At 41.1% G+C, this 23829-nt stretch overlaps 2 protein-coding genes across 4 annotated transcripts in view; both read left to right on the top strand.

The window, feature by feature from the left end:
- The window catches only part of LOC131693319 (dynein beta chain, ciliary), a 41345-nt gene extending 23143 nt beyond the window's left edge, over window positions 1-18202 (top strand). The window contains exons 11-31 of one of the 2 annotated variants that reach the window (XM_058981042.1): window positions 4712-5072; window positions 5130-6339; window positions 6400-6672; window positions 7366-7395; window positions 7500-8336; window positions 8394-9340; window positions 9399-9600; window positions 9657-10369; window positions 10426-11602; window positions 11661-12022; window positions 12079-12235; window positions 12290-13639; window positions 13704-13873; window positions 13929-14426; window positions 14655-14733; window positions 14785-15387; window positions 15450-15766; window positions 15823-17239; window positions 17303-17451; window positions 17670-17802; window positions 17867-18202. In XM_058981042.1, the coding sequence (XP_058837025.1) occupies window positions 4712-5072; window positions 5130-6339; window positions 6400-6672; window positions 7366-7395; window positions 7500-8336; window positions 8394-9340; window positions 9399-9600; window positions 9657-10369; window positions 10426-11602; window positions 11661-12022; window positions 12079-12235; window positions 12290-13639; window positions 13704-13873; window positions 13929-14426; window positions 14655-14733; window positions 14785-15387; window positions 15450-15766; window positions 15823-17239; window positions 17303-17451; window positions 17670-17802; window positions 17867-18028 (11147 nt within the window). In that variant the 3' untranslated portion in view covers window positions 18029-18202. The remainder of the gene's footprint in view (window positions 1-4711; window positions 5073-5129; window positions 6340-6399; window positions 6673-7365; window positions 7396-7499; window positions 8337-8393; window positions 9341-9398; window positions 9601-9656; window positions 10370-10425; window positions 11603-11660; window positions 12023-12078; window positions 12236-12289; window positions 13640-13703; window positions 13874-13928; window positions 14427-14654; window positions 14734-14784; window positions 15388-15449; window positions 15767-15822; window positions 17240-17302; window positions 17452-17669; window positions 17803-17866) is intronic. The other variant, XM_058981040.1, reaches the window with a different exon arrangement.
- A 326-nt stretch (window positions 18203-18528) lies between these two features.
- Window positions 18529-23829, top strand: part of LOC131693941 (cx9C motif-containing protein 4) — a 48302-nt gene continuing 43001 nt past the window's right edge. The window contains exon 1 of one of the 2 annotated variants that reach the window (XM_058982223.1): window positions 18529-18560. The gene's annotated coding sequence lies outside the window, so the exon portion shown is untranslated. The remainder of the gene's footprint in view (window positions 18561-23829) is intronic. The other variant, XM_058982221.1, reaches the window with a different exon arrangement.

The raw sequence follows: 23829 nt of genomic DNA, 5'->3' as shown, positions 1-23829 counted from the left end.
TCTCCGTTGAAAAGTTAGTGTTGGCGCCCTCTTTGGGGCCACAAGTGGAACTAAAATTTTCCAACCAAAACATAACTCGTATTATGTACTACAATTCTTCTGAACATAGCATTGAGCTAAACCCAACCATTATTTCACAAAAATGTTTAGTTCATTCGAATCGAGTACTGATATACAACCATGCACTGCTAGGCCCCATGCAAAACTGACTCAGACATCACTTCGCTCAAAGTTTAATAGCTTCTTTTAACAAAGCCGGATTGACTAGCAGTCTTCGGCAAAGTTGTAGAAAATTAAATTATCTTTTTTTATTTTCACTTATAGTGATAATACGATGCATACAGTGCCACCTAGCGACAAAAATGCGAGCTAATGGGTTTTCTCCATGTAAATTGTCGAAAAATCCAATATAAACTTCAGGCACGTTGGTCCGGTAGCTAGACTTGGCCGATTTTCTTCAAATTTGGTGCAAGTACTCCTGGAGGGACTAGAAATCTGGGGTGGGCCGAATGAGTTTTCAAAAAATCATTATTTTCCTGGGCAGTCTATTGTTCATATATCAGTGGCGCCATAATTTCAAATGTAGCCGCAGTCCCTACTACAAATATATTTAAAATGACCGTTGATGCGAGCGAAGTGTTATGTCTGTTAGTCTGTGGTGTAACATTAGGTACTGAACTTACTGCGATGCGTTCAGCTATGTAAAAATCTGAATGTATATCCTCAACGTTATAAAAGCATGCCCAGTCACCGTGGCAAGCAGAAAGTTAGCAAAAATTGCGCAAAGCGAAATTGATTCTGGCAGAGCTTCTGCCTGCATTTTGCGCGATTTGTGCGGAAATTCTGTCAAAAAATTCACCCAAATGCAACAACCGTTTCTGACAGAAGCGGTTGAACTAACGATGCTGCTCGCTTTTAGCCAGCATCCAGTCAGGAATTTACGGCCAGGATTGCTGTACGCTTCCTGCCACATCTTAGTCAGATGTTTTGCTCGATTCGTGCTAAATTCTACCAGGTAGGAATTGCCAGGATCTTTGCACGATTTATTTCCGAGTGATGCCAGAGTTTTGCTCGGTTCCTGTCAACATTTGCCAGAAAACGTGAGCGAAACCGACTTCGCCCTAGTTCAACTAACCCGACCGAATGGGCGCAGGGCGGCCAAACCAAGACTGACAGAAATCTAGCAGAACGGTTTCTGCCAGAAAATTTGGTGACTGGGTGTGAGCATCAACATCTAACCGCTAAGCACTAAAATTCAAGAAATTTCGTAAAATCTGCAACAAATGCGATCTTAGGGGAACTGCGTTGAAGACGGACACTGTGAGGAAGATGAACAAATTGTATTTCTCACAAAATGAAAAATTCAGTTGAATGGTACTGATACTATATGATTTTTAGAAGATCAAATTTCAAATGATTCCGAAAGATACTGCTATTATCTAATACGGGAATTATCAGATATTTAAACAAAACAAAAAAAATTCTCGAGAGCTCACACCAAAAAATAATGAAATTTAAACGACATGTAAATCAATACGAATGTAAACATACAAAGCTTGAATCGCAAATTTGATTGAAATCGATGCACTCAATGGGAGCATCAAAAAGCATGTGATTTTACAGTTTTGTTCGTGTGATAGTACATGTCCTTTATTTTACAGCAATATTGGATTAAAAATACATTAAAGTGCATTGGTATCCCGTTTAATGAAGCTGTAATTTTCAATCAACATATAAAATTATAGCAAAATTCGTTGAATAAAGCACGATAAGTTGTATGTATTTGTGGTGGAGCTTAATTTTACATTTATGTATAGTCATGCTCCAAACATGTGCATGAAAATAAATTTAAAATTCCAAAATATTTTTTTTCTGTGCACGCTAATGGATATAGTTTTTTTGACGCCAGAAAATAACGATTTAAACCTGAAAGCTGCTGATCTCGGCGAATATTTTTAGGTTAACATGACTGGCTATTTAACACTTGCCTGTTGAAAAAAATATAAATTTCAATGATTTAGGTACATTTTTATAATTTGGTATCATGTTGGGTACGACGAACACAGTACGGTGGGAAAAGATGGACATATTGCCTTCATATTGCATACCATTGGGCTATTTTTTAATTATCGCTAGATTGTGATGTACCAACAGAAAACAGCTTTGCACGACTTGTCCTGTGTTCATCATTACCAATGCCGTATGTCCCTATTACCCATGCCAGGTGTCCGTCTTTCACATCCGAGTTTTGAAAAACTGATTTTGTGCCTCTTTTTCACAACCATTTTATACATCTTTAAATTTTAAATTTTATTGGTATAAGTTACTATATTGATGGAGTGTTATCTTAAATTACGGTTTGCGTGCAATTTGCGCGCAATGCATCGATCTATGAGTCGAATGTGCTAACAAACTTTAACGTGTCCGGGGAGGGGCACAATCCCCCTGCCTCAAGTAGCAGTTTGTCATTAAGCTACTTCCAAGACGGATTCGCACAAATTAATCGACACAGCAACACAAGAAAGCATTTCACATGCTTTCAACAAAAAATAAGCTATTCAAGATTTGGCATCACTTCAAGCATTTTTACATTCCACAACAGACAGCCGATCACAGGATCACATTGACAAAAACCACTTTAAATTTTCTCCACCTTCATCGGTACACCTCACTGCTACGTAACTCGCGAGCGCGGCAATTCATCCGAACACCCCGGATGAACCCATCGTACTCTATTTTCTCCGCAGCTTCCGTGAGTGAGCGATAGAACAACCACACAACCACGACGCATGATCACGATCGATCTTGTTGCGCTTGCAAAATGGCCGTCCCGATAGATTTGCGATGATATTTCGCCAACTTTATACCTAGAATTAATCACAATGCACTTTTCTGTGCTCTTTTTTATGGCGATAAATTTTGATCTAATTCTTCTAGATCTTTTTTTTTCAAACTTTGCAATATTTTGCAAAACCCGGGAGGATGAGGACTGTATTTCAAAAGAATAAACTATGGGTTTTTAGGTGCACCGGTATAGTGGAGTGCACTTTCTAGCAGATGTACAGTGTTCCATTGACACAAACGTAATGTTCCGGTTCTTCAAAGCGCCATAACTCACAATCACAATCGCGTGCGGTGAACAACTTTGATTGCATCTTGATTGTTGGAGTTTTCCACAACTTTAAAGGAATAATTCTTTGTACTTTTACAGCGGCTTTTTAATTAGGCCTCAGATTTGATGAAAACCGGTAATGTTCCGGATCTTCAAAGCCCCATATCTCCGGTCGCAAGGGCATGCGGTGAACTAATTTGATTGCATCTTGATTGTTAGAGTTTTCCGCAATTTTAAGGGTACAATTTTTTGTACTTTTACTGCGGCTTCTGAATGAGTCCTCAGATTTGATGAAAACCGGTAATGTTCCGGATCTTTAAAGCCCCATATCTCCGGTCACAAAGGCATGCGGTGAACAAATTTGAATGCATCTTGGTCGTTAGAATTTTCCTAAACTTTGAGGGTATAATTCTTTGTACTTTTTCAACGGATTCTGAATTAGCCCTCTGATTTGATAAAAACCGGTAATGTTCCGGATCTTCAAAGACCCATATCTCCGGTCACAAGTATGTGCGGTGAACAAATTTGATTGCATCTTGATTGGTGGAGTTTTCCGCAACTTTAAGGGTACAATTTTTTATCTCCGGTCACATTTGCGTGCGGTGAACAAAGCTGATCTGATTACCAAAAAATTCCGCAAGTTTTGGTGTATATATTGTCATACTTTTTCAGCGGCTTCCAATTAATTGCCTTTTCTTTCACTATGCAGTGCAGCTATCGAAAACGGTATAAGTTGTATTGATGTGTATTTGAAGACTAATGTATTTTTCACATATAGTTCGTAAATAACTGCACTATTGAAAAGATGGCTGGGTTTTTTACGCGCATTTGCGGATTGTTTCTACAGATGAGCGACCGAAAATAAAAGTCGCAAGGACAGAACACGCTTCGTAAAACCCGCTTCAAATATATTAGAATATAAAAACCGGATATAAACTTCAAGCATAAAAATCGAACTAGGACTGTCCTCTGTAAGAGTCGGATAAAAAACATTTAGTATAAAAATCAGAAAAAATATATCCGATTCTTACAAAATAGTTTTCACGATTTAACCGATTTTTATACTGGAGATTCAACCTTGCTAAGTTCACCGGTGTACATTTTTTAAGCGATTCTTGTGCTGTAAGATTTCTGCCTGATTTTTACGCTTGAAGTTTATTTCCGATTTTTATATTCTAATATATTTGAAACGTGTTATAAGAAGCATGATCTGTCCTTGCGACTTTTATTTCGGTTGCTCAGATGATCCTCAAATGGGTTTTTTCCCTCCAAAAATTTCATATAGGCCAACTTAGGTAAGATGAAATATAAAGTTAATAAATAAATAAATAAATTTGTCCTCAAATCTTCGGTACTTCTTGCAATTGTAATAAAATATGACATTGTAGAAGAGTAAATACACAAATGTTGTGAAAGAATACAGCGATTCAAACTTTAAACTAATTTGTCTCGATGTCAATACAATACCACTTAGTCCGGTCTAACTTAACAGGAATCACTGTTCTGATTACTTCTATATTTCTTTACATTTTCATCATCCTAAATCATCTGCTTGGGTGTGGAAAACAACAGCATTTTTACTATTTTTTCGACCTGCAGATACCACCGATTATATGAACAAAATGCGCGACCCCGTTGAACAACTGCAGGGCCGAATGCACAAAATCCAAACAAATCTGAAGGAAATCCGAACGTTGATGTCCTCCTGGGCTAAGGCCCCACTTTTTGTGCGAAAAGATGCTAAAAAGGACACTGTTTTGTGCCTCGAGGAACGTAACGATCGAAAATCCAAGCGCTATGCAGAGCTCGAAAGTGCGTCCTCCAAGGTCCACCAGCTACTAGAGAGTAATATGCATCTGTTCGGTATGGCGGACAAGCAAGATGATGAAAATTGGATCAAATATGTACAATTTGTTGACAATATTGTGTACGAGAATTTACTATTTATGATTGGGATTAGGTGAGTCAGAACTGGGAGTCTCGATAGATTAGATGAAGTAACCGATTTTTATTTCAGTATGGGATACCTCGTCGAGAACATGGACGCAGGCAACAATATGGCACCGTTGTTTGAATCTAGACTAGAGCTGCTAGAGCCGGAACTAGTGTTTGTTCCTTCACTTAATCCTACCGATCCCAACGGGTTTAACTTTTTGTTAGCTGGTTTAGTTACTGATATTACTCATATGTCCTCACTGATTCCAAGATTATTGAAAGTACCCGACGAATCTTATGACCAGATGGTAATGGGAAACACCGACATCCAAGATATGAAGGTGGAGATTTTGCAAGGCGTTGACAGAGTTATTCAAGAAGCAGCTCAATTTTGCGGCGATTTTGAACGGTATAGTTATCTATGGCTGGAAGATAGAGAGTATAGCATGGAGGTGTTTTTGGAGTATGGGCGACAGCTGGAGGCAGATGAGCTAGACCTGATAGCCAACAAAGATCCTGATGCCCCCCAACCGTGTCCTCCTATTATAGAAGCTTTTCGTGAGCAGATCGACCACTACGAGTCCTTGTACCTAGAGATAGAAAAGATTGAACCGTTTCAAATCTTTAATGCATGGTTCCAAGTTGACGTGAGACCTTTTAGACAGTCACTGTTGAATATTGTGAGGAAGTGGGGGAATATGTTTAAAGACCATCTAGTAACCAACGTCACGTACAGTTTAACAGATTTGGGTAATTTTATTAGAAAAGCGGACGAAGGTCTGCTGCAAGTTGTTAAGGAAGGTGATTACGATGGTTTGGTTAATATAATGGCATATTTATTACACGTAAAAGAGCGCACTGCTACCACTGACGAAATGTTTGGACCGATGAAGGAAACAATTGAACTACTAAAATATTACGATATGGACATCCCCGAAGAGGTCAATGTGTATTTGCAGGAACTGCCTGAACAGTGGGCGAATACCAAAAAGATTGCGCTCACCGTTAAGCAACAGGTTGCACCTCTGCAGGCGAACGAAGTTGTTGGCATCCGGAACAAGATAGCCGCATTCGATCTGCACATTACCCTGTTTAGGGATATCTTCCGAACGTACGAATTCTTCAAATACGACAGCAAAACGCCATACAGGTTGATGAACCGTATCAACGGAGATATGGAACGCCTGGAGAAGGATATGTCCGACATTCACGAATCTGGAAGCCTCTTCGAGGTCCCGGTACCGGAGTTTAAACTATTGAGACAATGCCGTAAAGAGATGAAAATGCTGAAGGTGAGTAGCAATCAATATAATTTCAGATTGTTTAACAAATATAAGTAATCGATTGTTCAGCAACTCTGGGATTACGTATACATTGTCCGCACTAGTATCGAAGACTGGAAAACTACTCCTTGGCGCAAAGTCGACGTTGAAAATATGGATATTGAATGTAAAAAATTCGCCAAAGATATCCGGTTGCTGGATAAAGAAATGCGTTCGTGGGATACCTACATGACACTAGAGGCAACTGTTAAAAATATGCTGACATCCCTCAGAGCTGTAGGTGAACTCCAAAATCCGGCGATTCGCGAGCGTCACTGGAATCAATTGATGTCCTCTACGAAGGTAAATATAAAGTTTCGAGTAAATGGGTCATTTTTCTATGTTTTCATAACTCTTACCGTCTTCTAAACAATGAACTCGCACCTATTTAATGGTCGAGGAGAAAATACTATTCTTTCAATCAATTTAACATTGGCACATTCTATTCTGTCAGAAATCATTCGAATGCTTCCGCGCAACACATCTTCCTCAATTATATAAATAAAAATACCAGTTTTGAAAATATTCCGGACATTACACAAGTGGGTATTTGATAGGCAAATTACTCGGAACCCTACCGGTAAAACGAACACACAAAACAATAACCCTTATTTGAAACTAATTTCAAATTCATCAAGATTAGAGAAACCACCTGTGCATCATGGATCCAAATGGCTCCAGATCACGCGATAGAAATGCGAACACCCGAATTAATAAAACTGTAGCCAATTAGATTACTATATAACAATTGTATCTATGTATATTGTTGAAAGGCACCTAGTCACGTCTTGTTGCTAGTTTACGAGGGCTCTTAAGCTAGATTGTCTCACGTTTCATGCACGGAATGTGCGGAATATTTTCATTGCCCAGCTCCTTTTCGTTGGAATGAAATGAACCAGCTTTGTAAATAACGTTCAATTCTTTTCTCTCTTTTCAATGTTTCCACCTTTGTAAATACACACGTGTAACCTGTAAATACCGTTGTTTGCATTCCAGAGTTTAGCTAATCTGCCGCCTGAGATTACCGTAAGTTGTTAGGCTATGTAAATACGCCTGTAACTAATAGCTCCCCATTACCGTCACCTGAACGATTGTCGTTACATTTTATTAATGTTCTTAATCGGTTGTAGGTACAATTCATTATGGATAAAAACACTACCCTTTCTGACCTTCTCGCCCTGAATCTGCACGAGTGCGAAGAAGAAGTCAAAAACATTGTCGACAAAGCGGTGAAGGAAATGTCAATGGAAAAGATTCTCCGCGATCTTAACACGACCTGGACAGTTATGGAGTTTGAGCACGAGATTCATTCTCGAACCGGTTGCTCTCTGTTAAAGGCATCTGAAGAACTAATCGAAACGTTGGAGGAGAACCAAGTCGTATTGCAGAATTTAATGACCTCCAAGTTCGTCGCTCACTTCCTCGAAGAAGTCTCCACGTGGCAGAAAAAGCTGACCACGGCTGATCAAGTCATTACCGTGTGGTTTGAGGTACAACGTACCTGGACGCATCTTGAATCAATTTTTATGAGCTCGGAAGACATCCGCAAACAATTACCAGTCGATTCGGAACGCTTCGACAACATCGATGCAGACTTTAAAGTGATGATGGATGAGATGTCGAAAACCTCCAACGTGATTCACGCCACTAATCGCGATGGTCTTTGTGAAAAACTGGATAATCTGCAAAGTCAACTAACACTGTGTGAAAAGGCGCTAGCCGAGTACTTGGAAACGAAGCGACTGTACTTTCCGCGTTTCTATTTTGTATCATCAGCGGATCTACTGGATATTCTCAGCAACGGAAACCGGCCAGAGGTCGTGTGCAAACACTTGACGAAACTGTTTGATTCTATCGCAAACCTGAAACTGCAAAGCGATGAAGATCATAACAAACAGGCCCTTGGAATGATTGCAAAAGACACCGAATTCGTCAAGTTCGTCGAACTCTGCAGTTGTACAGGAGCGGTGTGTATTTGCGCTTTTAGTTCATAAGATTTGTTACTTTACCATTCTGTTTTTCAGGTTGAAGTTTGGCTCAACCAAGTACAAAAGGCGATGAGAGCGTCATTGCGAAGTTACATGGCTGACGCGGTTGTCACTTACGAAGAGAAACAACGAGAACACTGGCTGTTTGATTATCCTGCTCAAGTTTCCCTTTGCGGTACCCAAATCTGGTGGACAACCGAAGTCGACATTGCGTTCAATCGCCTTGAAGAGGGTTACGATAATGCCATCAAAGATTACTATAAGAAACAAATATCTCAACTGAGTACCTTGATTACGCTGCTGCTCGGTGAACTAACCAAAGGCGATCGTCAAAAGATCATGACCATTTGTACCATCGATGTCCATTCGCGCGACGTTGTGAGCAAGTTGATTCAGTCTAAGGTCGAAAGTGCTACTGCCTTCCAATGGCAGTCACAGTTACGTCATCGCTGGGACGATATCGACAAGGACTGTTTCGCAAATATTTGCGACGCTCAATTCCGCTATTGTCATGAATATCTTGGAAACACACCGCGCCTTGTGATAACTCCGTTGACCGATCGCTGCTACATAACCCTGACCCAATCGCTCCATCTGGTGATGGGTGGTGGTCCTGCAGGACCAGCTGGCACGGGAAAGACAGAAACTACTAAAGATCTTGGCAGAGCACTCGGAATCATGGTGTATGTTTTCAACTGTTCTGAACAGATGGACTACAAGTCATGCGGTAACATTTACAAAGGACTGGCACAGACCGGTGCTTGGGGCTGCTTTGACGAGTTTAATCGAATCTCTGTAGAGGTGCTATCCGTCGTTGCTGTACAAGTGAAGTCCGTCCAGGACGCCATAAGAGATAAAAAGGATATGTTCAATTTTATGGGAGAAATTATAGCTTGCGTTCCAACCGTGGGTATCTTTATCACCATGAATCCTGGGTACGCTGGTCGTACAGAGTTACCGGAAAATCTCAAAGCTTTGTTCAGGTATTCTACTCGCTCGTTGTTATCGGTAGGAAAATACAAGTTTATTTTTAATTTACAGGCCATGTGCAATGGTTGTGCCGGATTTTGAATTGATTTGTGAAATTATGTTAGTCGCGGAAGGATTTCAAGATGCCAGAGTGCTAGCTCGGAAGTTCATCACACTGTACACGCTGTGCAAGGAGTTGTTATCTAAACAAGATCATTACGATTGGGGCTTGCGAGCCATCAAATCCGTTCTAGTGGTGGCTGGTTCACTCAAAGTAAGTCAAACAAACCGCAACACAGTATTATTTCAACCGACTCTAATTGTTTCTAGCGAGGCGATCCTGGTCGCCCCGAAGAAGAAGTCCTTATGAGAGCACTACGCGATTTTAATATTCCCAAAATTGTAACAGATGACATGCCCGTATTCATGGGCCTCATTGGCGATTTGTTTCCGGCCTTGGATGTCCCCAGAAAGCGTGACATGGAATTCGAAAAAACGGTGAAGCAAGCCACGTTGGATCTCGCTTTGCAACCAGAAGATAATTTTATCCTCAAGGTGGTTCAGCTAGAAGAACTGCTGGAAGTTCGACACTCGGTATTTATTGTAGGTAATGCCGGAACGGGAAAGACACAAGTTTGGAAGACTTTGTATAAAACTTATCAGAACATGAAGAAAAAGCCGACTTTTGATGACTTGAATCCAAAAGCAGTCACCAATGATGAACTTTTCGGAATTATCAATCCTGCTACCAGAGAGTGGAAGGATGGACTGTTTTCCGTTATTATGCGCGAGCAGGCTAGTTTAACGGGAGACAACCCAAAATGGATTATTCTGGATGGCGATATAGATCCAATGTGGATCGAGAGCTTGAACACAGTGATGGACGATAATAAAGTGTTGACACTTGCGTCCAATGAACGGATTGCATTGACTCCAAACATGCGACTAATATTCGAAATATCAAATCTTCGCACTGCTACTCCCGCCACCGTTTCCCGTGCTGGTATTCTCTACATCAATCCACAGGACTTAGGTTGGAATCCGTAAGTTAAGTTCGTCGATATCACTAATTTGTTTGCTAATTTCCACGAATTTGCAGTTACGTGACCAGCTGGATTGAAACTCGTACAATTCCTGCAGAAAAATCCAATCTTGTCATACTGTTCGACAAGTACATCCCATCATGTTTGGATAACATAAGAACACGGTTCAAGAAGGTCACACCCGTCGCCGAGATGGCTCACATTCAAATGCTGTGTCACTTATTGGAGTGTCTTTTGATCCCAATCAATACTCCCGCTGATTGTCCGAAGGAGTGGCATGACTTATATTTTGTGTTTTCGTGCGTTTGGGCATTCGGTTCGGCTATGTTTCAAGACGCGGCCATTGATTACCGCGTCGAATTCAGCAAGTGGTGGGTTAACGAATTTAAAACCGTTAAATTTCCACCCACTGGTACGGTGTTTGATTACTTTATCGATACCGAAACTAAACACTGGACTCCGTGGACTGAGATCCTTCCAAAATTCGAGATGGACTGTGATCAACCGTTGCAATCCGTATTGGTACACACTTCCGAGTCCATACGGCTAAGATTCTTTCTGGATTTGTTAATGGAACGTAGTCATCCCGTGATGCTTGTTGGCATTGCGGGCTGCGGAAAAACAGTCGTTGTTAACGAGAAACTGTCCAATTTATCCGAGAACTTCGCCATTGCCAATATCCCGTTTAATTTCTACACCACTTCTGAGATGCTTCAAAAAGTAATGGAGAAACCTTTAGAAAAGAAAGCGGGTCGTAACTATGGGCCTCCCGGGAGTAAAACATTAATCTATTTCATTGACGATATGAATATGCCTGAGGTGGATGCCTACGGAACAGTTCAGCCACACACACTAATCCGGCAACATTTGGACTACAGTCATTGGTACGATAGAAATAAATTAACGTTGAAAGATATCCACAACTGTCAGTACGTGTCGTGTATGAATCCCACCTCGGGCAGCTTCACTATCAATCCTAGACTGCAGCGGCATTTTTGCGTATTTGCCGTGAGCTTCCCCGGATCCGAGGCCGTTACCACCATCTATCATTCGATACTTCTTCAGCACTTTGCGAACGCTGAACAGAAGTTTAACATAGCTGTAACTAAAATATCACAAAATATTGTCGCAGCAAGTTTGGCTCTGCACTCTAAAGTGGCACAAGTGTTTCTTCCGACAGCCATCAAGTTCCACTACGTTTTCAACTTGCGGGATCTGACTAACGTCTTTCAGGTATTATACTATTCCATTCGGACCGTTACTGATTTTCCCCACAACTGTACTCTTCTAGGGTCTGCTGTTCAGCACAAATGATTGCTTGATGACATCCAGTGATTTTATCCGTCTGTGGCTACACGAAACACAGAGAGTCTATGGAGATAAACTTCTGGACGATAAAGACATAGACAGCTTCACTAAGATGCAAAACGATTTGGTTAAGAAGTCGTTCGAGGAAATCGATGAGTCCATAGTGTTTGATAAACCAAACCTATACTGTCATTTCGCCGGTGGCATCGGTGAACCCAAGTATATGCCAATCACGGACTGGGGCATATTGACAAAGCTGCTGCAAGAAGCTATGATGTCATACAACGATTTGATCGCAGCCATGAACTTAGTTTTGTTTGAGGATGCAATGATGCACGTATGCAGGTGAGTTACGCAACGATTGTGATGGTATAGCCTGAAACGGAGTGCACGCATTTTAGGATCAACCGAATACTCGAATCACCACGTGGAAGTGCTCTGCTTGTCGGTGTAGGTGGCAGTGGAAAACAGTCTTTGAGTCGCCTAGCCGCATTTATATCCAGTTTGGAGGTAGCACAAGTTCAACTGAAGAAAGGTTATAGCGTGGCAGATCTAAAGGTTTTCTTATAGCACGAATTGTACGAAATCTTAACTCATACAACTAAATTTCAGAGTGAACTATCCGGACTGTATCTTAAGGCAGGAATGAAAAACGTCGGCATTATGTTCTTGATGACAGATGCTCAGGTGTCCAGTGAAAGCTTTCTGGTAATCATTAACGACCTGCTGTCATCGGGTGAAATTTCAGATCTCTTCCCTGATGACGAAGTCGAAAACATTATCTCAGGAGTGCGCAACGAAGTAAAAGGAGCCGGTTTGGTAGATACTCGCGAAAACTGTTGGAAATTTTTCATCGATCGCGTTCGTCGACAACTAAAAGTAGTGCTATGCTTTTCTCCGGTTGGAACTACCTTACGCGTTCGTTCACGCAAATTCCCAGCGATCATTACCTGCACCCAAATCAATTGGTTCCACGAGTGGCCGCAGGAAGCTTTGATGTCCGTGTCGTTGCGTTTCCTACAAGAGTTAACGATCTTACCGAACGATTGCAAGGACTCAATTGCACGGTTCATGGCTTATGTACACACCTCGGTTAACTCCATGTCAAAAGTGTACCTACAAAATGAGCGACGTTACAACTATACGACTCCGAAATCATATCTGGAACAGATCAGCCTGTATGATAAGTTGTTGAAGGAGAAACATGGCGATTTGCGTCAGAAAGTCGAACGTCTAGAGAATGGTTTGGAAAAACTTCGAACAACCGCCGATCAAGTCGCGAGCCTAAAACAGAAACTAGCAGTTCAAGAAATTGAGCTCCAAGAGAAGAATGAAGCGGCAGATGCATTGATTGAAATGGTAGGCGTCGAAACAGAGAAGGTTCAAACCGAGAAGGGGATAGCTGACGAAGAGGAACAGAAGGTAGCCGTCATTGCTCAGGAAGTAGCCAAAAAACAACGCGATTGCGAAGAAGATCTCGTTAAAGCAGAACCGGCCTTGATTGCAGCCCAGGAAGCTTTGAACACCCTCAACAAAGCCAACCTAACTGAGTTGAAGTCGTTCGGCTCGCCTCCTGGCACTGTGACCAACGTGACAGCTGCCGTAATGGTTCTACTTGCTCCAAACGGAAAGATTCCAAAAGACCGTAGCTGGAAAGCGGCCAAAATCGTTATGGCAAAGGTTGATTCTTTTCTTGACATGCTTATCAACTACGACAAAGAACACATCCACCCGGAAATTATAAAAGCCATTCAACCGTATTTAAAGGATACGGAGTTCGACCCTGACTTTGTTCGATCAAAATCAGCCGCTGCAGCCGGGTTGTGCGCTTGGGTTATCAATATTATCAAGTTCTACGACGTTTTCTGTGACGTTGAACCGAAGAGACGAGCACTAGCTGCTGCTAATGCCGAACTTACAGCTTCCCAGGAGAAATTAGCTTGCATCAAGAGAAAAGTCACGGTAAGCTAACTATGATGGCCAACATATTTAGCATAGTTTACTCGAAAGCATTTCAATCTTACAGTCATTGGAGGAGCAACTGGCTACATTAACAGCCGATTTCGAAAAGGCTACTGCAGATAAAGTGCGATGCCAACAGGAAGCAGATGCTACGCAAGCTACGATTCAGCTTGCTAACCGCCTAGTTGGAGGACTAGCCAGTGAAAACGTCCGTTGGGCGGAGGCTGTGGCGGAGTATACTAGGCCAATACCAGGCCTGATTTCTACTAAACATCTTGTATCCTTGCAGGTTTATGCAACAAGCAACCACTCTACCTGGCGATATACTCTTGATTACCGCTTTTATATCGTACGTTGGCTGTTTCACCAAACAGTTCCGAACAGATCTGCTGAATAAAATGTGGCTTCCGTTCCTGCGAGCCCTAGAACCCGGCATACCTATAACTGACAGTCTTGATCCATTACGATTACTGACCGATGACACTCAGATTGCAACTTGGCAGAACGAAGGTTTACCGAGCGATCGAATGTCCATCGAGAACGCTACGATTCTTTCCAACTCCGATCGCTGGCCGTTGATGATCGACCCGCAGCTACAGGGTATCAAATGGATCAAGCAAAAATACGGCGACATTTTGAAGGTTATCAGATTAGGCTCCAAAGGATATTTGGAGACTCTTGAGACGGCTCTGGCAAAGGGTAGTACTGTTTTAATAGAGAACATAGGTGAAAACGTTGACCCCGTTTTGGATCCACTTCTTGGACGAAACTTGATCAAAAAAGGGAGGTAAGTCGCTCTTTTGATGGGCCTTTGACTAGACTTCACTAGAACTATTGGAACGGGAAAACTGTGATCTCGAAATTTCATAACGAAACAGCACCATAAACTTGTACACTTGTTTGGGTTCATAACTCATTTAGAAACTGCAGAAAAATATGATCTGCCAAGATTGAAGTTATGAAATTTGGGACAGCATTAATTTTATAATTATAACCATTCCTTGTCGTGTCCTAGAGCCATTAAAATTGGAGATAAAGAAGTGGAATACAACCATAAATTCAGGTTGATCCTGCACACAAAATTAGCTAATCCGGTGAGTGCATGTCCTTCATAGATTCGAAAAATACTCAGTATCCGTTTCCAGCACTATAAACCCGAGATGCAAGCTCAAACAACGCTTATCAACTTTACCGTCACACGTGACGGTCTCGAGGACCAATTGCTGGCCGAAGTCGTCAAAGCTGAACGGCCAGATCTGGAAGAATTGAAAGCGGACCTTACCAAGCAACAGAACGACTTCAAGATCATGCTAAAACGATTGGAAGACGATCTCCTTTCGCGTCTTTCCTCAGCCGGTGGCAACATCCTGGGAGATACAGCCCTGGTAGAAAATCTCGAAACAACCAAGAAAACGGCTGCTGAGATCGAGGAGAAGGTTACCGAGGCTAAGGTTACTTCAAAGGAGATCGACGAAGCTCGAGAGCACTATCGTCCAGCTGCGGCAAGAGCTAGCTTACTGTATTTTATTTTGAACGACTTGAACACGATCAATCCCATTTATCAATTTTCGCTGAAAGCATTCAGCGTGGTTTTCCAAAAGGCAATTTCAAGAGCAGAACCAGCAGACACCGTACCTTTTAGAGTTCGTAACTTGATTGATTGTATATCTTTTTCGGTGTTCCAGTACACTACGCGGGGTCTTTTCGAATGTGACAAACTTATTTTCATGTCTCAAATGACTTTCCAGGTAAATTTAACAACCTAACTCATCCCTAGTCGTACACCCGTACCTATTAATAATACCCGCAGATTCTGCTAATGAGTGAAGAAATCACGCCTGCAGAACTGGATTTCCTGCTACGCTTCCCCATCAAACCGCATGTCACTTCTCCCGTTGATTTCCTCACCAACTTAGCTTGGGGAGGAATATGTAGCTTAGCATCAAAAGATGAGTTTCGAAATTTGGATCGCGATATCGAGACTTCTTCGAAGCGCTGGAAAAAACTCATCGAATCTGAATGTCCTGAAAAAGAAAAATTTCCGCAAGAATGGAAGAATAAAACCGCCTTGCAGAGACTCTGCATGATGAGAGCTTTGAGACCCGACAGGATGACCTATGCGATGACGTACGTATATTTGGTATGTAACTTGTATGATTAATTTATTCTATTATTTGTTCCAGAGACTTTATAGAGGAAAAGTTAGGCGCAAAATATGTTGAGAATCGAACTATGGAATTTGCGAAATCGTTTGAAGAAACCAGTCCATCAACGCCGATTTTCTTTATTCTATCACCCGGTGTGAATCCATTGAAGGATGTAGAAGCACTGGGCAAACAGTTGGGTTTCTCATCAGACAATTCCAATTTCTACAACGTTTCACTGGGCCAAGGCCAGGAAGTAGTGGCAGAGGCAGCAATGGATAAGGCGGCTACCGCTGGACACTGGGTTGTACTGCAAAATATTCATCTGGTGAAAAAATGGTTACCTTCGCTGGAGAAAAAATTAGAACACTACTCCGAGGGTTCACATGAGAACTACCGAGTATTTATGAGTGCTGAACCTGCCGCTACCCCATCGGCACATATAATTCCACAAGGTATCCTAGAATCGTCGATCAAAATTACAAACGAACCACCTACTGGAATGCAGGCAAATATTCACAAAGCCCTGGATAACTTCACGCAGGAAACATTGGAGATGTGCGGAAAAGAAGCAGAATTCAAAGTGATTCTTTTCTCACTTTGTTACTTCCACGCGGTAGTGGCCGAACGTCGCAAGTTTGGCCCACAAGGATGGAACAAAATTTATCCCTTCAACGTCGGTGATCTGAACATTTCTGTTTCGGTATTGTACAACTATCTGGAAGCGAACACAAAAGTTCCATGGGAAGATCTTCGTTATCTATTTGGCGAAATTATGTACGGAGGTCATATCACCGACGATTGGGATCGTAGGACCTGTATCACTTACCTGGAAGAATTAATGCAACCCGATTTGGTTGATGGTGAACTATTCCTGGCGCCTGGATTCGCCGCTCCCCCGAATACTGACTATGCTGGCTATCACGCCTACATAGACGATGCAATGCCTCCAGAATCTCCATACCTATACGGGTTACACCCAAATGCGGAAATTGGTTTCTTGACCACGACTTCGGAGAATCTTTTCCGAACCGTTTTCGAAATGCAACCACGTGAAGCTGGTGCAGGATCTGGAACGACTGTTACTCGAGAAGATAAAGTAAAACAGGTATTAGACGAAATTTTGGAGAAATTACCAGAAGAATTCAATATGGCAGAGATAATGGGAAAAGTTGAGGAACGTACGCCATATGTGGTTGTAGCATTCCAAGAATGCGAACGAATGAATTACCTAACAAGCGAGATCAAGAGAAGTCTGAAGGAATTGGATCTCGGTATGAAGGGCGAGCTGACGATAACATCCGACATGGAAGAGCTGGAGAACTCATTGTTCCTGGATCAGGTCCCTGCTATTTGGTATTCTCGGGCTTACCCTTCCTTATTAGGTTTGACGGCGTGGTTCGTTGACTTGCTGCAACGGTTGCGGGAGTTAGAAACTTGGTCGGCTGATTTTGTCGTAAGTGCTTACTTTTCGACTACACTGTCAACCATTCAATCGATTTGTTACTTCTGTTTCCAGCTCCCAACATCAGTTTGGCTTGCTGGTTTTTTCAACCCGCAGTCACTTTTAACCGCTATCATGCAGTCTACGGCGAGGAAGAATGAACTTCCACTTGACAAGATGTGTCTGCACTGTGATGTGACCAAGAAGCAGAAAGATGATTTCACGTATGTATAGAGTAATTGAGCTTACGTTTAGATCAGAAATAAACTTGATAACTCACTTAAAAATCAGTATCGATTATATAGTTTTTATCCTGTTTTACCTTTAATCAACAATCTCGTTTATAGTTATAATAGATTCGCAGACATAAATATTCCACGTCAAAATGAGTTGAATTAACTGAATTATATTTTAAAACACATATTAAAATTATGTGATACAGGACTGGACCAAGAGAAGGCGCTTACGTGCATGGAATTTTCATGGAAGGAGCCCGTTGGGATGTCTCACAGGGAATAATAATGGAATCTAAACTTAAAGAACTATACCCACAAATGCCCGTCATAAATATAAAGGTAGAAATTAAGTACGTATAAACGAAGATAATGGACTAATTTTTGTCGATATCGTTCTCTTCAGGCACTCACCCAAGATAAACAAGATTTACGTAATATGTACGAGTGCCCGGTGTACAAAACCAGGACTCGGGGACCAACCTACATTTGGACATTTAACCTGAAAACCAAAGATAAACCGGCCAAATGGACGTTAGCTGGTGTTGCACTATTGTTACAAGTTTAAATAATTTGTTGAAACCATTGAACACTTAAATACCTTTATTGTGTGTTATGTTTCTAGTCATGACTTTAACCGTTTTAACAGTGTTATATCATACCTTGTTTAAGGTACAATATCATGGATTTAAAGATTGAAATGTTTAATCACTTAAAAAATAAATAGCAATATTCAGTAATAGTAACGCAAATTTTCAATTTCACAACCCTATTATGACGCATTATCACTCGAATTCAGTAGAACAAAGATGATTTCCATTATCCATTCACTTCCAATCTACACTCTACCCCACTTCTGCACATCCATGCATGATTTACGTAATTAAGGCGGATAAAGAGCCCATGCAAAGAAGAATTTCAATGAAAACGGCCCGAATTACTGCTGATAGGAATAAGTTTCTTCGGTCTAAATTGTATCCAGCCAACTCAAATGGACTGCATCTTGTGTTGCGTTGCGGTGTGACGATGATATTGGCGCTGGCACGCTGGCTTCATCTTGTTTGACTGCTGATTATCCAATAAGAGTTGCTTAGGAAATGGTAAGTATGAATTCATTACATATATAAAACCTCAATAGCATGGTAGCCACCATTGCCAGCCGCCCCCATCTCATTTGTTCATGGGAAGAGATAAAGGATAAAGAATAAGGTGCCATAAGGTTAAACAAACGAAATTCATGTACGAAACACTTGAAATTCAGCAATCACAACAAACAAGGAATTTAATAGAACAACACGTGAGTTTAAAGTGTTTTGCATATGAAAATCAATGAATCCACTACTCCCTCTCCTAGGTTGAAGGGTTTGACGGTATTGCAAACATCTTCAAGCATATTTAAGCAGACACCTGATTTAAGATGGTTATTGCATTACGCCTCGATAGTGGTGCATCGAGGAGACCGAGAGGGCTTATGGACCTTTTTTATGTTTTTTGTTATTTCATACTCTGCACCAGCCTAAACTAACAGTCAGCTAAGAGCCTGTGCACACTGGCGTGGCCGATTGGCGGGTCGCCGTGGATTGACTTTTTCTGTGGGCTGTGTTTGCAGACATTGTTCAACAGCTTAACGGCTGTCTTTTTGAGCACGGCTCGCATTGGGAGTCATTGTGTGTCGATTTATCGGTCGACCTCGTCAACGTGCACAGGCGCATTAAAAAAATAACAGTTGAACCCTATTAGTTGTGTTGTGTTATAATAATTGTAGTTTTTAGTACTAGTGTAAAATTGTTATGTGCTAGTCGTATGTCTATCTGTGTATGTGTTCGTCTGAATATTTGTGACATATGGGTCAGGGAATGGATGCAGAGCTGGCTTATATGATAGAATAGTGGGTAATCCTTCTTTGGATCACTTTTTACCGGTGTTCAATTCGTACATTCGATTCGACTCATTCGGATTGGATAAATGAAGGTACGATTAATTTACCGACGCACATCAATCATCCATTCCCGGTCAGCATAGCATGAGAAACTTTTAACGGAATGCAATTGTTGTTAACAGTAAATATATATCATTTTCTGGCATTCAGACGATTACAAGTAGTTTTATTGCGTGTAACATGTGTGTTGTTCATATAATATTCAATAATAATACTAACTCTTCTCTTTATTTCATTTTGTTTTATTTATTTTCGGTCGCATGCGTCACATTCCTATGATGACCTCTCCGAGTTCATTCATCAAAAAAGGGTAACATTGCTGCCATCAATGACTATTCGCTACCACCAGACGTCGCCAAGTTTTAGAAGAATTGAGATGTACTCTCATACTCAATTGAATCAGATAAGTAGGAACGACCAAAAACTGCAAGTAGCACATTACACATGTCTTATTTTAACACATTAAATATTATTTGTATTAACTTATTATTTACAGGTAACACACATATCTCAACACACAACACTTCCCATACACACGTAAACATTCAAACTCGCAAATACACAAATGCTCGACAGGTGACTGGGCCAAGTGCATTCACTCGTAGGATCTATCATTTCGATGATCGCCTCGATTCTACGAAACCAGTGCACAATTAACCTGACATAAGCTAGTCTCGTCTGGTGAATGCATGTAACCTGGAAGCCCCAGACACGACAGGACGAGACGGACAGATGACGGACTGGACTCGACGGGGCCTAGTTCAGAGGTTTAGGCATTCTTCAATGCACGGCTAGCGACATAAAAAAGATATAATGTGCTATGTGTGGTGGTTGGCTATGCAAGTGTTGTTAGAGTTTGAAGTACTAATGTATGTCTTTCATGTGATGATCATAAATTCAGCTGTATCTTGTACCTAACTAATCTATTACGTCTCTCATATATTGTCCTTTATTTCTTCTTTTCGAGTCCTATACTGCCATTCTACACCCGCCTTCAGCTGGGTCAGCAAAGATGGTGATAGTGAACGTCTTAACACTCACACATTCTCAAACGCGCTCTCAAGCGGGAACCTACAAAAATGCCCTCGCACACGCGATTGCGAATCGATCACGTCCGGAAGTCTATTCTTGATCCTAGAAGCCTAGGTCCATGCCTTCAGCTGGACCAGTTAAGAAAATACGCCCATACCTATTAGACAACACGTCTCATGGCGACATGACCGGGAACCCTATCGATATAAACGATTCCACTCTCTGCCAGAATTCTAACCGCGCACCGAAAATTTAATATCAGACTCATGGTTCGCGCGACCATTCAATAACACACGTTACAAAATCACGTCAGCGCACAAACGTTAGAGCCCCTCGCGATTTTCCAAGCAACCTACGCCCACGAACTCGCAAACATGATTACACCCCGGTGATAAGGTGAAAATCTCAGCACTCATAAACTTAGCAACACGATTTCAAGCGTCAACCTACAAACTCGCGCTCGCGCCATCATGAATCGGGATCGTCCGGAAGTCTCTATCCTCGGTACCAACAATCTACGTCCTTGTTAATTAATAAAAAAATAATAAAATTGAAAAATAACTCCCATATCCACTAGACAAAACGTTCCATGGCGACATGACCGGAAACTCTAGTGATATGGGGTAACTCTCTACCTGTCAGAATGTGATCCGTACACCAAAAGCTAAAGATCAGAATGACGGTCCGCGAATATATGAATGGCCGCAGAGTTTCAAAATCGAATTTATACGCGCGAAGTCACATACACGCGAGCACGCGCGACAAACTCGTCAACATACGAACGCTTAAGCCCTTCGCGATCATCTACGCACACCTATGCCCGCGATCGCGTAAACTTAATAACACTCCGGCAATTGTGTGAACGTTTTAGTACTTACGAAGTTACAAACGCGGTCTCAAATGCGAACCCGCAAACGCGCGCAATCATTCTAGCAATTTAGGTCCATACATTCAGTTGGACCAATCAAAAAAAAATAAAGCTCGTATCCACTAGACCACGCGTTCTACGGCGACATGAATGGATTCTAATGATATGTAAGAACAAACTTTCTTTTGGAATCTGAACCGTACACAAAAAATTAAGTATCAGATTCACGGTCCGCGCGCGATCATTCTAGAACACACGCGAATATGCGAAAGGCACACGGTTATGAAATAGAATTTGCACACGCGAAGTTCATACACGTTAGCACACGCGACATACAAACGCACACGCGATCGAGCACGTTAACGTATAAATGTTCGAGTCCTTCGCGATGATACACGCGATCGCGAGTCGCTACGCCCGCACATACCTGAACCGTACAATGAATATCACATTCAGAATCACGGCCCGCTACAATTGGCCTAATGCAGTGTTTAAGTGGGCGGCATTGCCTGTCTCGTCTGCAAATTGTAGTATGTATTTCTGACGGGGAATTCTTCCGAGAACCTAGCTCTACAGCTCCAGTAGGACAACTCTCGAAAAAAAAAATCTTTAGCCTTCATTCTAGTAATTTAGGTCCATACATTCAGTTGGACCAATCAAAAAAAAATAAAGCTCATATCCACTAGACCACGCGTTCTACGGTGACATGAATGGATTCTAATGATATGTAAGAACCCACTTTCTTCTGGAATCTGAACCGTACACAAAAAATTAAGTATCAGATTCACGGTCCGCGCGCGATCATTCTAAAACACACGCGAATATGCGAAAGGCACACGGTTATGAAATAGAATTTACACACGCGAAGTTCATACACGTTAGCACACGCGACATACAAACGCACACGCGATCGAGCACGTTAACGTACAAATGTTCAAGTCCTTCGCGATTATACACGCGATCGCGAGTCCCTACGCCCGCACATACCTGAACCGTACAATGAATATCACATTCAGAATCACGACCCGCTACAATTGGCCTAATGCAGTGTTTAAGTGGGCGGCATTGCCTGTCTCGTCTGCAAATTGTAGTATGTGATTCTGACGGGGAGCCCTTCCGAGAACCTAGCTCTACAGCTCCAGTAGGACAACTCTCGAAAAAAAAAATCAATGAATCCACTACTAGAGAATCAATAACATTTCTAAAACAATTCAATGTTGACGTATTATAAATTAAGTGCCCTTCCCTTAAGTTTGGAGTTTTCAACATTTGAAAATCAAAAGAAATAATTATTCTTTTTTCGATGATATATTCTTTTCTATTATATAACTAATGGTTTATTTATTTTTCACGTGGTTTTGTGAACAATATTTCTACACAGAGAATAATATTCTAGTAAACAATATAAAAAAAACTATGTTCATATTTACTATAGCTCAAAATGTTCAAAATAATGGAAAATATATTCAACTTAACCACTTTATGGCAAAATATACTATGCGTTTTTAAACATTCTAATGGTGGCAATGACTATTTTCTATAGTTAAGTTAACTATGATTTTAGGTATTGAAATAGTATATTTGCGGTAACATTTACTATGTATGTTGGTGTTATTTCACCATTTACTTCTGTTCAGTTCTGAATTTACTATGTATATAGTCAACTCAAACGTCATGTACCGACAAATTTCAGCTGAACACGTTTCCATTGAAATTTACAACAAATATAGTAAATTTCAATACCAAGGAAGATTGACATGCACCATAATGATGCAATTAAATTGTTTGTTTGTTTGAGAGAATTAGCTTGTGTTTGTGCAAAGAATATGTCCGATCCGGATAATATCGTAGGTGAGTGTCTAAAATATGTTTTTAGATAAATTACTTTTGTACTTGATTCCAAATTCCTTCACAGAAAAAGACACCAATTAGCAATTGTAGGATTGGATTTGATCCCGTTGTTTTACGCTATTAACGTTTGTAAGTACAGAAAACTAATGAAAACTAAAGGACTAGATGTAGATTATTTTCATTAGAAAATTCTTTTGACTATGCGTAAATAAACTTTTTTCTATGTAATCCAGCCTTTTCATCATGCAGTTTTCGTAATATGAATCCAGTATCTTGAACTTCCATTACTGACTAAAATGTCGACAAAGGAACCCAGTAGGTCCAGCCGGAAGATGAGCCGGAGTTCTGGATGGCTCTAGTTAGTATCCCACTCCAGTGACACAGCCAATTCTAATTAGAGTCGGTTGTGTCGCTGGAGCCGGAATACTAACTAGAACCAGCCAGTTTTCTGGCTCATTTTCCGAGTGGACTTACAGGGGTATAGTAAAAAGTAGACTCCATGGAGTCAAATTCACTATGAATGAAGGATTTAACCCAAAAACAGTAGCTAGTTAATTCTATTTGCTTCAAACCACTTAAGGTTGCACAGAGAATGCGCAAAATTCGCAAACGAAAAAAGCAGTTTTTTTCCACACCGTATGTCAGATCTTCATAAAAATCAATCAGCGTATGTAGAATG

The sequence above is a fragment of the Topomyia yanbarensis genome, chromosome 3, assembly GCF_030247195.1.
Source record: "Topomyia yanbarensis strain Yona2022 chromosome 3, ASM3024719v1, whole genome shotgun sequence".
Lineage (NCBI taxonomy): Eukaryota > Metazoa > Arthropoda > Insecta > Diptera > Culicidae > Topomyia > Topomyia yanbarensis.
This window is presented reverse-complemented; position numbering and strand designations above follow the sequence as displayed.